General features: G+C 40.8%; 1 protein-coding gene across 1 annotated transcript in view; it reads right to left on the minus strand.

Moving 5' to 3' along the window:
- LLGL2 (LLGL scribble cell polarity complex component 2) overlaps window positions 1–15,431 on the minus strand; it is a 33,727-nt gene that overhangs the window by 8,423 nt on the left and 9,873 nt on the right. The window contains exons 3-14 of the mRNA XM_049812170.1: window positions 11,191–11,288; window positions 10,151–10,232; window positions 8,759–8,874; window positions 7,982–8,140; window positions 7,033–7,195; window positions 6,720–6,852; window positions 5,872–5,926; window positions 5,525–5,679; window positions 1,930–2,147; window positions 1,361–1,428; window positions 230–383; window positions 17–121 (exon numbers count right to left, since the gene is read on the minus strand). Of these exons, the coding sequence (XP_049668127.1) occupies window positions 17–121; window positions 230–383; window positions 1,361–1,428; window positions 1,930–2,147; window positions 5,525–5,679; window positions 5,872–5,926; window positions 6,720–6,852; window positions 7,033–7,195; window positions 7,982–8,140; window positions 8,759–8,874; window positions 10,151–10,232; window positions 11,191–11,288 (1,506 nt within the window). The remainder of the gene's footprint in view (window positions 1–16; window positions 122–229; window positions 384–1,360; window positions 1,429–1,929; window positions 2,148–5,524; window positions 5,680–5,871; window positions 5,927–6,719; window positions 6,853–7,032; window positions 7,196–7,981; window positions 8,141–8,758; window positions 8,875–10,150; window positions 10,233–11,190; window positions 11,289–15,431) is intronic.

A 15,431-nucleotide genomic window follows, 5' to 3' on the forward strand; every position in this document is an offset into this window, starting at 1 on the left:
GTTTGTATTTCAATACCTGTCCTGCTGTACCAGCTACAGCCAAGTATCCGCTGTATTTACACAGGTAGATCTTCTGGATCCCAAGTCTAGGATCATCACTGTAAGGGTCAAAGGTACCAACCTAGGAGAGAGAATACACAGTGGCTGGTCTTTGCACATGCACTAACTAGGACAAGAATCAAAACTCCTCAGGTTTTCAGAAAGCTTGTACAAGCAATAGCCATCTTACCTTGCGAAGTGGAGGCCATTCATCCTCACCCAGGGGGTTCATATTGTCATTGGGATCAGCATCTGTGAGAAATACTCTCACTGTGCTTAGCTTATAAAGGAGATGTAAGCAGACACCAGATGCATCCCAAAACCGCACAGTGCCATCTTCATGCCTGTATGGGGGAAGGTTAGAGAAACACACATCATGCAGGAGAACAGCACATCACTCAGATGAGGATGATAAAACAGAGGGGAAAAAACATGACCAAAGGTTAAACCACACTGTTTACAAAGCCCTGAGCTGTGGCAACTTTGAGCTTCAAAAGAAAAGTTTTGGGGTTTCTTTGTGGGTTTTGTTTTTGGTTTAGGTTGGGGTTTTTTAATGCAGTTTGTTCTTGATGATCTGACACCAGTGTACAACTTAAGATTACTCTGAAAAGTGCTGAAAAAAGAGCTTAGCATACAGAAGGAACAACTCATCCTGAAAAAATACTAATACTGGGAGGAAGGGAAAGAAATCAAGCTTTAATCTTAGTTCTCCAGGTGAAAATTGGCAACATTCTTCCAATGTAAGGGCAAGGACTTCTAACAACCTGCTGCATCAAGAATGAAGTCTGAAGAAGAGCCCACTGCAATTTTTAAAAGTGCTTGAAGAGAAAATTATACATTTTATATGATGAGACAATCTCTTGCTAGCTACTTTCACTGCTTAGCTAGATCTGTTCATGCTGATCAAAGAAGACAGGAGTCCAAACTAACATCTTTTTTGAGATTCAGAACAGTGTAAGGTAGGGGGAAAAATGCTTCAAAACCTGCAAGATTAAGCTCCACTTTTACATTGTTCCCTTTGAACCAGTCAGGATTACTGCCTGCACTTCTACACTGATGTTTGTGGGGGGGGGAATGGTAACACATCAGAACTACAAATAAGCCAACTTTATAGGTTATCTGTGGGCATTACAACCTATTTGCTCAGAAGTAGCAGAATCAGTTAGCTTTACAAAGCTAGCAGTCCAGCTTTGAGACCTTGTGAAGTTGCAGCCTTCTCCCTTCAAGATGAGCAGACTTTAATCTCACGGGAATGCCTCAGTTCAAAAGGAAGAACAGAAACTGGAAAGCGCCCCTCGATTGGTATCAGTTAAGTACATACCCTGTTAGAAGCAAGTCCCTCTGTGGAGGATCTGGAGCTATGTTGGTGCCACCATCAATCGGCCACGGCTACAAATACATTAAGGGAAGACTGTGACTTCCTAGGCAGTGACAGTGTGAAGAGAATATGCAGTCAGCAGGAGAGCATGAACTTCAGTGCAAGTGGCAGTGAAACAGTCCATGCTGTTAGCTTTTGTTTGGATTAGATGTTCCTGTTCTGACACCAGCTGTGCTTTTTAGAAGATATTCTACACATTTCCTCAAGAAGCTGTGCCGAAAGCTTCATGCTTCTAAACGAGAAGTTTGTTACCACTGACAGCTGGGAACACTCAGACTTTCCTTCTAGCTTGTCAAAGCCTGAAAAAAATATCACATTTTAATCCCCCAGTGTGAGTAACTGTATTGGTGGTGCTCTGGGAAAAAGCCTTTCTTGACCTTATTAAGAGGCGGGACAACGTCTGTTGGGACTCATCCCTCCACAGGCAGTCAGCAGCACAGACCACCCACATTCTGAGCAGTCATGCAGTTCTTAAATGCATGGGAACACATGTACATTTAAAGCTGCCATACCATACTCGAGTAGTGAATGTTCTGCTTGCTCCCAGCACTGATAATCCTCTCCCACAGTTTCAGTGGGATGTTGGAGACATGGTGTGAGCAGGTGATGGCTGAGCAATGGAGAGAAGCCAGGTATGGAGGATGGACTGCTGGCCAGCCTGCAGTTTTCAAGTCTATAACTACCAGCTCTTCTTCTGCCAGCACCACCATAGCAGAAGGGTCATCAAACTCTGCAGAAACAAGATTTGTTGAGGCTGACAAAAATGACCATCCAAGGTTAATAGAAACAAGTTTCCTGTAAGGTTTATTTGAAAACTGTTATCACAGAGGTCTACATAAACATTTCTGTTGGAAAAGCCTCCAAATGCTCCTGTGTAAACTGAGCCTATTGAAGCACTAATATTAATAGATTTCAAGATACTAACAGATTTACTGCAAGTTCATGTTTCTTTACAACCACACTCCTGGGACTATCAGAGTGACTTTTTTATAGATTCCACTGCAGAATAAAAAATTTGTTAACAGCATAGATGGCTAAATAACACAAGTTCATATTCACCATTGTAACAGCTAATTAACAGCATGGGGTGGACAGACATGCATACACCCCAGCAGTGACCCATTTAGTACTGTGTTAGGACCACAGTCCATCTAGGCTAAGCTGCTTAAACACAGTAATGCCTTGGGTTCTGCAGAATGCTTCTCTGCTTGAACTGACAAGTATTTACAATTCAGCTCTCTTATTTTTCATTTTCCCTGCTTCTCATATGTTGTGATACAGCCTCTGGACTTTCTTTTTTAAAGAGCATGTACATAATCTAATATATATATTCATATGTATATTTGACAAGATTACAAACAAACAAAAAAAATCTGTTAATGTAACTTTACAGATGACACCTGACACAAAAATTTAAGATTTTTCATTGTAACTGGAATTAAAGTGAAAAAAAATTTAGTCTACAAGGACATTATTGCAGTAACATTCACGAGACAGCCACAATAGCAATTGGTGGGGATAACCAAAAACCACGAATCAGTTCACACCAATAATGATTAACACAGATACAGAAACCTAAGTGAATGCATAGCTGTAACGTGTCACATTGTGGGGAGTGTGATAAACAGTAAGCCATAAGCAAACTAGCAGCTTTTCACTGACCTTCCCCTTCTAACCTGTACTTTCACTTCCCTTCTTTAGTTGTTTGATTACCTGAACATACTTGCAAGGTGGCACGTCTATAAGCAAGCACATACCAATGCTGTTCACTCAGCAAAATTAACTTCAAGTAATTAGTACATGGCACCACTCTAGTTAGACACCCCAAGTTTCAGTTCTGACTAGCCACAGCCATAACATGCCACTAATCAGTTCAGTTTCTTCATGAAAAAATGTTTTCTACTCAGTTTTACTTTGCTTTCCTATGTGCCATCATTTGCAGTTGCCTACAGGACTTCTGAATAGAACAAATGATATCATACCTGTACTACATTATGCATGATCAGTCCTGCACTCTGACTGCTGCTGCCAACATTAACCAAATATATTGTTTTAACAATAATTTTTTTCCTGCAAAGGCACACATCTGAGTTCATTGCTTATGGCAAGAATTTATTTTAAGTTGCTGAAGTAGCAAACATACTAGTATTTGTCATGACTGCCATACACTCATCCACCTGCTAATTTAAAAAAAGGAAAACAGGAAGGGCTAGCCTTTTAAAAATTGTTTCCACAGCATATTCAGGGTAGTGGAAAGTCACCAGCTACCACCATGCTGCAATGCCTAAGCTTTGTGCTTATTAAATTAAGTGGCTTTGGTATACAATTAATACCTTCGTATCGCCATTGCAGGGAAGACTGCTTAAGGGCAAACAAGGCAAGCTACGTAGATCCACTAAGCTTAGGCAATCAGCCACAAGAAAGCTTGTCAACCACAGAAACCTCATTTTATTGTAAAAAAGCTTCCTCATCTAAGTGCAACAGCTTCAGCTTCCTGCAGTAGCTCCTGTCCGTAAGTTGTGTTAACCAGATAATTCAATCCTTAGGAAGTATAAATATAAAGCCTGTTAAGTTTGGTTACTTCATCCTAAAGGACTTCTAATCACATCCTGGAATTGAACTTTAAGTAGTCAATCTCTTACCTAAAAAAACTCAGATTTTTCATCTTTAAGACTTTTGTTCCATTATCTAGAATCTCAGCTCTGACAACTTCATAGAAAGTAAAAGGGTCTAGTTTCTTTAATGATAAAAGCTAAACAGTACCTCAAGTTTAATGGCATTGTTAAGCTTGAAAGTTTAGACCTATAGGTTCTGCACATTTGGAAGATGCTTATAAAAGGCAGTGTTGTGTGGGGAAAATCTATAACAACAAACATATACAGGCACTTCATCTCAGTTACACTCTGAGATACATATAGTTAAATTCTGCCTATTTCTTTACTGGTTTTTCAGTGACTAGAGAGCATCTCTTAAGGTCCAGGGAGAGAGGCAGGGGAATCCAAAAGCTGGGTTTTTATGCCTACTTTCCTAAGACAGTCCTTGCTTGAATCTGTGGTCTGCTTTGTACAATAGGCCAGAGGGAGCCAACCTGCATCTACATATTTGAATGCCCATGCCTGCACAATGTGCAGCTGGGAACTGTCACCACCACCACTGGCAGTATACAAGACAAATAGGTTTGGAAACTAGTCTAGTAGGCAAACCAGAAACTAGAAAGTCTGAGAAGATTCAGCAACAGAAGATTTGCCTACAAGCTTCTAAAAAGCATCTAGACTTCTGCGATTTGGTCTGATCCAAATTCCAATACTGCACACTTGTGGAACCTGAAAGAGCATTTTATACTCAGTTACTTCAAGTTAACCAGAAGCAAGAATTACTCCAGCATTAGACAAACAGTTCTTCTGGAAAATCCTTTACAATTCCATGAAAAGAAACATTACAGCTACTGTGCAAGTAAGGGCAACAAAGTTCTTCAACAGAAGCAAGGATCTGACAAGCTGTAAGGAAGCTGTGGAATGAGTGCTATTCAGTTTTAGAATTGTTTACATTCATGTTCACCAGTAGTAAGTAAATTAAGTTCTCTACATACTGACCCTTAGTTCTATGTCACCCTTTGCTGATTTATTACCCAGAGCCCTAGTCATAAGTCCAGGTAGTAATTAAAAGAAACAGTGTCTCAGTGGGAGTAAATTCTGTTTTTAATTATTGCCTCCTTTGAAGTGCTATTTCCAAACAACAATATTCAGATCCTCATTTCACGACCTGGTTGTGTCCACTGTCCAGCTTACACAGACATGAGCCTAAGAGATCTTTTCTCATTAATGGAGTAGCTTAATTTTTTTGAGGAATGTATGGCATTTGTAACCAGCCCATTCTTTATACCAGTATTTTACACTTCACTTTTAATTGGCAAATCTCTTTTATGGTTGGATTCAATCTCAAGGGTCTTTCCCAACCTAAACGATTCTATGATTCTCTGTTAAAAGTCTCAGAAAATCCCCAAACAACTGACCTCCTTATCACATTTCATATGCTATTTATACCAGGCAGATTTCCACATGTGTACACAGCTATTCTAATTCCCCAGTAATGCCCTTCATCACATACCTGCAGTAGGCTCTGAACTGAAGATTATAAAGAAGTCTATCACCCGTGATGTGAAGTCAAAGGCTATTTGCTGACTGCCATGGACAACTGAGATACTGTGTCGGTCACCATAGCTAGCCCGGGGCATCCCTCCTTGGAATATAATATAAGGAAGCCTTAAGACAAAGAGAGTTAGCGTGTTGTATGATGAAATGAGGAGTAAAGAAAACTTCAAAGACATGAGGCAAGTCAAACTTTCACAAAAGATTCTTACAACGTTACTCTAAAGGGCTCTTATGATATTGCGCACTGCACCCTTTAAAATGCTTTTAAACAGGTGAGAGTGAAGGAATACACCATGAACTTACCCATTTTTTGTTGTCTGCCAGTAGATCTTGGAGATGGCCTTGCAAGGAAACGGACCTAAGAGAACAGAGTTATTTGCCATATTTCAAGAACTGCACCTTTACATTAAGAAGTTCTTTACTCTGCTTCACCTAGGTCACCTCAGCCTCCAAGTCAAGGAGAGCCACCTGAATTAGTAGGCACCACCACCACCTCCCCAGAGCAAGCCACATCAGACGAGTCTTCTGGGACACACTGACCACAGTACTCCTCAGCAAAACAAGGTTTAGGCTCAGGGGAAGTTTTGAACCACGTTGCTGATGGCTAATAGGGAGTGGAAGTGCTGTTGTAGAAGGTGATTAACTAGAAAAGATTGTTGAAAACACAGGCATTCCTGAAACTAATGTAAAGGTGATAGAGCTTTAGAAGTGTCTATATGCTTGAAAGATGAGGTCATCCCCATTTGATGGGCTTCAGCAAATCAGAGGCATCATTTCATCACTGCTCAGGTCAACAAAAAGTACACTTAGCTCACTATTAATTACAGAAGATCCAAGCAACTCCTGCTGAACAGGACACTTGAACTAAAGAGCTGAATCACCAACACCTTTCTTTATAAGAGACACTAATTTCTTTGACACATTTGCTCTCGATGCTCAGAGCAAACCTCAACATTATAAAGAAGTTTAAAATCCAAGAAAAAAATTGGACTGAAATCCCTAAGTCTAGGCTCACAACCCATTCAAAAAGCAGCTCTGCATTTTGCCATTAGGATTAAACACTGGGGAGAACATGACTTAAATATCCCATAAAAGCTCAAAATGAGTTTTCGTTTAGACAAATATGCAACAATTAAACCTCACTTACTGACCATAAGGCACAAAGTTTTCCAGAGGCTCAGGATGCCTGTTGTCACTGGATACTGGCCACTGGGTGTAACTTCCATCATAGTGACAACTAATGAATTTACTGCCATCCCTCTGCCAGTAGAGGTTCTCCAGTTGCTGAAGAGGAAGACACACAATGACTGCTCTCCAGAGAGCTGTTAACCCCCACAAAACCAATGCATTCTTACTAAAAAAGAAGCTGTGTCAGGCTGTCCCTGCACCTACTTGTCTTCAGAGTGCTCTGAGAGGAGAAAGCCCTTCCTCCCCTGCTGAACTGACTTTGGATTGAATTAATACCTGGCTGCCCAGGAAATGGTGTGTCACTTTGTTATTCTGTAGGTCCCAGAGGACAATCAAGCCCCTGCTGTATCCAATCAGGATCTGGTCAGGGTTCTTAGGATGCTCCCGAAGGGCTTCCACCAATTCACATGATCGCCTGTTACAGTAATCTTCCGGTACCCTGCAGAAGAGAAAACTAAGAAAAGTTTATTCCAGGTACAATCCAATAGGACTGTAATAACAGTTAAGGTATAAGAACAAGAAATTAAGCAACAAAAAGTTCAAACAGATGAGAATAAGTATGATCTTTTCACAAATCCTTCAAGCAGCAGCAAAGTCTTATGTAAGACATCACACCAGGCTTGCCACATGAACATGCACCCCCTCCCATTTTCTTCAGGGAAAACCCAAGGTTTACAATGAATTCCAAGACTGGATCCCAGGAATGTAAAGACAGTCTGAATCACCCCCACCCCATTCTCCTGTGACCCCTTACAGAATAAAGGTAACATGAAAATGTCAGTAGGAAGCAACAACATGAAGTAGGACAGTTTTCAGCAGCACTTGAATCTCCAGAGTGACAAAATCTTCATTTAGACAAAACAGCATCCAAGTTCTGCCAATGGTCAAAAAATAAATGGGTAATTACAGCTAAGCACAACATTTTTCTGCAAAAGTAAACACAATGGACAGGGCACAAAGTTTGCAGATTTACTCCAAGTGTCTCCTGTACAGTTTTGCCTATATGCTATACCTCCACCGTGACACTACTGGGTTGACCAGGACAGAAACTGTTACTTAACACATACCAGGACCAAAAGTTATTTTCACAAGAGTCATGCAGATTTGGACAATGCTTAACACAACAGTGAGGCCCCAGTACATAATCTAGGGTGACATTTTAACAAAGGATATGTCTGCTAATGGAATTCCACCTCTACACAGCAGTGCCTGTTTGCTCACTCACCGCTGCAGCACAGCCTCAGAGGTTATGGTCCTGTCCTCTAGCACTCTGAATGATGGAAGCTCCACTACAAAGATGTTGCCGCTCTCCGTGCCAAGATACAGGACTTCCCGCGAGGAATGGGGAAGGACAGCTGTTACCTGTGTGGCACTTGGCGGAGACCTGGGGATGCAAAGAGACTCTCATCAACTGCATGCAAGAAGATTATTGTTACCAAACTTGAGAAAGGTGACAACTCAACAGGAATATTTACAAGTGTCATTCATTTTATAGGCAGAGATTTTGAGCCAGGCATTATTTTCCTGAAGCAGAAAAACACTAGCTTTAAGGTAAATTATGTCAAAAGGCTTCTGACAAGCATGTGGGCAAAGACCCAGATGCCTTTTTACAGAAGCCTCTTTTATTAAGTGTCCCCAAAGGGGCTAAAAATAGCTCATCCAAAACCAGCAAGATCAAGTGAAACTAAAGCCATAGCAGTATTTTAAACTCTGACTTAAGGGATGCTTAGATTTACTTAATCTTAAGATTTACAGCTCCTGTACACACAGAAGTGGATGCACAATATTAAAAAAAAAAAAGTCACCCTTTACATTGGTACAACACTCTTAAAAGGTGGTCTTCCAGGCCCTAGCCAACTCCTGTTTGGTTTCCATGATGCTCATGGATTCACAGGAGTGAAAGTCTGTAAGAACAGGACAAGCTCTAGCTAGAACAATAGCAGAATTTTCTTGCTTGCTTGCTTATCCTCAAGACTAGCTCAAAAACACTCTAGTGGATTACCCAGGTGGCCCTTTCAATGTGAAGCGGTGCTCCTCCCGCAGCTCAGATGCTCCACTGTGCTGCTTCAGGCTCCAGAGATGCAAGCTGTTATCATCTAGCAGTGTCACCAGCTGGCACTACAAAACCACACAATATGCTTTTTTTCAGAATCACAATATTAAATGTAACACAGTAAATCTAGCAATAAAGTTGCTGCTGTTCATAATTCTCTGCTAAAACAAGACTGAGGAGCCAGCCACAGTTCTTTACAGTGGTGGGTATATACTGCAGCGATGCTGTTAGCTAACACTGAGGTACTTGGGGGTTGGGGGGAGAAAAGAAGTAACCTAAAGGCTGAAAACCCTCTTACATAGGACAAAGGCACATGTTATCACTGAGGGGGATGACAAGGACTTAGGCTCTTGAAAAAGATCAGCCTATGCTGTAAAGCTCAGCCAGGCAGCTGCAGGCTGTTAGCTCACCACCTTCTCGCTCAGCATGGTTTGCTGCAACACACCCCAGCTTTGGGTGGGGCTGATACAGTCTACTACACCACACTCCTTGCATTCTTCGTGTCCAACCTCATTCTGGAGGGTTGTGTCAGAGTCCTTTTATGAGCCCAGCCCTGCTGGCTGTATGTTCAAATTGAAGCATTTTACCTGCTAAAGCCACACCTGGTGCAACACTCCCCATGGGAGTTTCAGCTTATACCACTAGTTAAGCAAACAGACACCCAAAACTGCCTCAAGAATTAAATCCCTCTCATAAAGAGGCCACTCGTGTTATACCGGGGGCATCAGGCAACAAAGTATGTGACCAAGTCACCAGTCTGCCAGTCAAGGAAAGGGAAAGTGGTTAGACAGCCACCAGACATTTGGAAAATTCTGCCTTCCTATTTTTAGTTTATGGCAATAACTGTTCAGCAATTCTCAGGAGCAAGATTCAATACCCCAAAACACAAAGGCAAGAAGCTTAACAGCAGGCAAGGTTAGCAGTACTGTTTTGAACTCCTGAAAATAATTAAATCAGTTCAGCAGAAGCTACTGTTCTAGATGTTCAGCAGAAGAAAGACCACCTACTACTCCTACTGAAAGGATAGGGGGCTGCAAAAGAAAAAGGAAGTTCCTGCTCCTGCAGCAGATTACCTGAACTATTCTGGCCTTGTTACCATTCCCAATATGTTGCTTGAGATAAACGACTAACAGTTACAAATAATAAAGCTACTCTTAAGATTTACCAAGCATCTCCACAGCAACAAGTGCTGCTGAGAGCACAAAATACACTGGAATAAGCATTCCCAACCAAGCAGCATTTGAATGTACTTGCTAATAGGAGCACACTCACCTGGAACAAACCCAACACCTGCTTAAGAGAGGTCTACATAAGTTGCAGAGGTACTGAAAATACACTTACCTGATCAGGTATAAAGTGAATCTGCATTACAGTATTGTTTTCTTCATGTAAACCCATGAACTCCACCCCAGGAGCACCATATCTGAAAAGTTTGTTGAGGATCTACGGTATTTAAGATGACCCACAGCTACAATTAATTGATAAGAAGCTTGCTAGCAAGCAAGATGAAAAGAGATTAGTTCGAAACCACATTTTACTCTTAGTGATCTGGACTGAAAAGAACCAATTTACTTTGATTTTATATGCTTGTGGCAGGTTACACACATTACAGGAGAACATGGAAGCTTACTTCATCCTTTGAGCATATGCAGAAGAGGTGCCTGGACCCTGTTTTTTCTCAGAGATGTTTAGTGGTTTCCCAGACACTACAATCCTGCTTAACTAATTTGTTACCAAGAGACAGATGGCTACCACCCGCATGTGGAGTCCAGCCTCTGAACACAAACAACACCAGGAATGAATGATTAAGCAGGCAGAGAGCACACCAACTTTTCCCTTCTGGGCTGATATGCTTGTTTTACAGTTTGCCTAGCGAGTACTGTGCCATGGGAATCACCTCAGTGCCTTATGTATACACAAAAATCAGACTGGATATCATTAGCTTGAAAAAAGCCACCACCTTCAATGTTCAGGTCTTTAATGCCTGGATGGTCAAAAACTCAGGAAGCTGAAAGCATTTCTGACTTCAGTTTTAACCTCTGAAACAGAATTGCTTAAAAAAAAGGAACCCTGCCCCAAATATTTAAACAACCCTGGAATTTACAACATGACAGATTGCTAACTTAAGTCAGATCTAGTCTGACCTTCTGCATAGCAAGAGTGAAGAGTCTTGTCTGATATCTGCATCCGCTCAGCTTCTGTTTGAGCTGTAGTTCAGCTCTTGGCAAGATAATCTCATTCTGATCAGACCAACATCACTTCAAACCTAGGCAAACTGTTCCAATAACCCTTGCTTGCAAATTTATACTTAGCCTAATGTTTCAAAGTTGTACATTCTGATGTGGTAAGAAAAATCTAGCCAAAGTTGTTCAAAAGAATACAGTTTGATGGCTCCCGATCGCGTTCCAATGGCCATAAGGCGGAGAAATGGGCTATAGCCCAGTGCACTGGGTTGATGGGGAAATCCATGTTCCACAGTCTGGTAGAGAGAAAGAAAAACCATCATCAACACCATGTTTCATGGGCATTGTTGTATACAGATAAGAAAAAGTAGTTAAATATGGCATGGCAGTCTGAAATACAGCACTTAACAGCAGCTTTTTCTGTTGAAAAGTGTTCAAACATGGGTTAGATTTACTGAACAATAGCCTAAGGATTAATCTATTCCAAGAATCCCTGGCTCTGCAGCCAGGATATGCAGAAGTATAACAGAAATATTCTGAAAACAGTAACCCAAGCAGCAATTTACGTTAAGATTATAAATAACTCTGCATAAGCACAGCTTACTCAGTCACCACAATACACTCCATCATTCCACATCAACTTTACTTCTGTAAACCAACTGCTCAGCACAATTTCAAAGCCTGACACAAATACTGCATATTGTAAGGTCAGCTTTATCTGCCAAATTCCACACAGGTCACCCTTCACAACCTCCTCTTGTTGAGTGACATCAAGAAACAGTGCTATGAAGAACTACTGAGTGAACATCAGTGCTCATCGAGAAAACTAAACAGATTTCCTGTGGAGCAGTCAGGAAAACTAATGTAACTGATATCCATTTTCCAGAAGTAGCACAAGGAACACTGGAATTTAATGAGAACAGGAGTCTGCTAGGTGACCTTAAGGCTAATTCAAAGCCATCTGGTAATAAAAAGATGTCAGTCACTATCATAGGGAGCACTGTGTTGCTTGGCCTTAGTGGCTTCCCTGAAGTACAATTTACACTGTACAAAGAGGAAAATCTGGAGCATGTTGTACACAGCACACTTAGCATGGCTGATGCATTTACACACTATGGAATAATATTCTGCCATACTTACAGGATGCAACCGAGCTGCTTGTAAAATAGCTCAGTCAAGCTTTCAGAAGTGCTAATGTACAGCTATTATCATTGTTTAGACAAAACAAGTATGCATGAGTGTTCAACAACATATAGCCATGTAAAAAGGGATTTGTGTGCCCAAAGATTAATAGGGCTACTTCCTGGAAAACATCCTTATCCTTGCAGTCCCAGCTTCTGGAAAGTATGTTTTTCTACGGCAAGCTGGTCAGCTACAGAATAGGAATTTGTTACAAAACAGCATGAGGACCACTCACACAAAAAAAAAAATACTTGCACCTCACTCCCATCCTCGCTCCATCACCTCTTTGAGACAGAGCTACCACATCACCTGGCTTTATGGTTTATTCAAACTAAAAGTAACACCTGGACTTTATTTCCTGCATAGTGATTTCCCAACTTAACCCCTTGCAGGAGAATCAAATAGAGCCAGTTTCATTTCTGCTGTCATGCCATTAGCCTGAGGTGCTCCCAGCTGCTACAGAGTAGTTTAATGTCCTTCTACTGTTCCTGGTCAAAGACACAGGCATAGGAGGATATGGCTGACTCCATAGTATGCCAGATTGCTTCAGTTTTAGCCCTTTAATTACAATTAATAAATTGTAAAAATAGACTTCCTTCCTCTAAATCATCAGTTACCCAAGTCTGAGGTCCTAAAATGTCTCATCTTCCCCTAATAGAAGATATAAAATTGGAAATACTGGAGCATTTTCCAAGTTTCTGTTTGCCAACTCATAAGACTGGGCAAAGGAGTAGTTACTAATTTTTAACCTTTTATATGTAGTAAATTAAAGATTAGTACTATTGGCTCCAAGACCACTGAGTTTACTTCCCTTTATGATAACTTAATCTCCAGCCTTACTTATTTATATTTTAAGAAGGTAATTTAAGTTTGCACTATTAAAAATAAATTTAGAGAAGTCAATCTTTTTAATGTCACCCTTGAAGTTGTTGCTAACCAACCTTTGCTTAGCTACACATATAAAATTTCCTAGAGGAGACTGTATGAAATTAGGAATTTATCTATGGACTCAGAATTGAAACAGGGCAGTTTTCTAATCCAGCACAAGCAAAGAGGACTTTCTCTGTACCATGATAGCTACTCAGACAACACAGAAAAGCTTCCCAGTTGTCCAAGCTGTGGGAGTATGAAGCTATGGTATACAATTCTGGGAAGAAGATTCAAGGCAACATGTTATCTTAACAAATAAGACATTTAACTGAATCGGGTGTAACATGGGCATTCCATGCCCACTCTCCATTCCACTCTCCCCCAAAACAGAGTGAGGAACTTATTAGGGAGACACCAGTGTAATTCCATTGTTAGTTTTAGTTTCAACTTGTTCACAGTCGCTGCACTGTCATGTCATCAGCACAAGTAGGTGTCATTTTCAATGAAACATCAATTAGAAACTGTTTATTCTGAGATTTCTTCCACCCCAGAAGATAAGGCTTTATCCATAATTCTCATAATAGAAAACCATGACTGATAAAATACTGTACTGCCTGTTAGGAAGCTGTCAATACTAGCCTTAATATTGGCCTAATTATATCTTGCCTTTGATGTGTTAATTTGTAAACACATTAGACAAGTCAATAAAAGCTTTAATTTTCAAGTATGAGACCTATGAACTGCATAACCAAGTGTGTACCATTCAGTAATAATAATAGGTGGGTAGTTTTTTCTCAAAGTCTTCCTTCAACAGAAAATTTGAAGTACCCCCCATCCCATAGACAAATTTGCAAAAGCCATAGTATCTATTACATCCAGGAGTAAACTGTTATTAATAGCAGACCACTGCAGAAAATAGTACCACATGCAGAAGCACAAGAAGAGAGTATCAGCAACAACCACAGCATGTTACACAACTGCCTATGCGGTAAATGTACTAATGATTTCTGATAGCTTTGAATCTTCAACCAAGACGCCCACAAGACATAACAAAGATAACTCTCCCTCCTATGTCACTTATTTGTTTCCACAGCCAGGCAAGAAAGACATCAGGGTGGCTTTTTGGCTGCATTTGACACCACCAGGGCCAGGCATTCACATTCACTATACTGATTACCCAGATCTTTTTCTTGTACTTATTTACACCCAGTTAAATCACATTAAGTCAGCTTTTCGGCTGGCCTCCTTTCCTCCCCTCTCTCAGGCAGCTTTCATCAGCCAATCCTTTCACCTGCTCAGCAGGTAAACCCAGCAAGGGGGAGTGAGGGGGGGGCAGAAGGCAGGAGAGGTTACAATGGAGCCTTTCAGCAGAGCTGAAATAAGAAACTAGAGTGCCTACAACGTGCCCTCCATCTCAAAAGGGCCTTTGTTTCTTTGAGGAAAGGTAGGAGCTTTCGTTTTCATTTTCCTCAGACCACAGATTTGTCAGACTCAGTAAAAGTAAGCCTGGTGTCAGCAGCATTAACTAACAGAAATGCTTCATGTCAGTCATATTTACTGCAGGAAAAATGCGGCCAAACTTAACAGTTGTTCTCAGCCCACACTAAAGCTGTGCAGGTGAAATTCAGTGCCATCTTCCTTCTTTAATTTCTCTCCGCTTCTCCTCTCAGATTGTTTTATGACAAAGCAGAGACAAACCCAACCACAGGCAATACAAACCCTGTACCTCTGTTAATATGTCGTTTGAAAAAACAATGAAGACTGTATGTGTTAAATCTACTTTGCATAGACACTAATTCAGATTTAAGGTAAGCTATCCATCACACCCATTAGCAAAGGGTTAGGAAGACTGAAAAGAGGGGAAAAAAACACAAAACCATAAATTAAATGCAATGTTCCCAGTTTGGTAACATTCAGCTGTAAGACAGGCTGGTTCACCTGTGTGTTACCCATCATCTAGTCTGACAATGCCAGCCTGAACATGTTTGTTCTGCAGGGCTTGGAGTGAGCCAAAGGCATCCAAATACTACTTCCAAAAGCAGGATAAACTTAAAGAAGTAGACTGCCAAGTCCACATACCTTATCCTTCATTCTATCCACTGAGCTAAAAACAGATTCTTGCAACAGGTACACACAAGTATGGGAAGTTCTTACTCATACAGAGAAACAGATATGCAAAGCTAAGTGACTAGCAGAATTTAGGAGGGTGTTTTTTGAAACAAACACAAGTTTGAGGACAGTTTGAAAAGCTAGTCCAGTGGTCAATCAGTCCTTTAAAACCATCTGGACCACCTCTTCCCTGGAACAGAAATGCAAGAGGGAAACAGTAAAAAGATCACATCCTATTTATACTTGAGGGAATAAACAAACAAACAAAAAATCCATCA

The sequence above is a fragment of the Accipiter gentilis genome, chromosome 10 (assembly GCF_929443795.1).
Source record: "Accipiter gentilis chromosome 10, bAccGen1.1, whole genome shotgun sequence".
Classification (NCBI taxonomy): Eukaryota; Metazoa; Chordata; class Aves; order Accipitriformes; family Accipitridae; genus Astur; species Astur gentilis.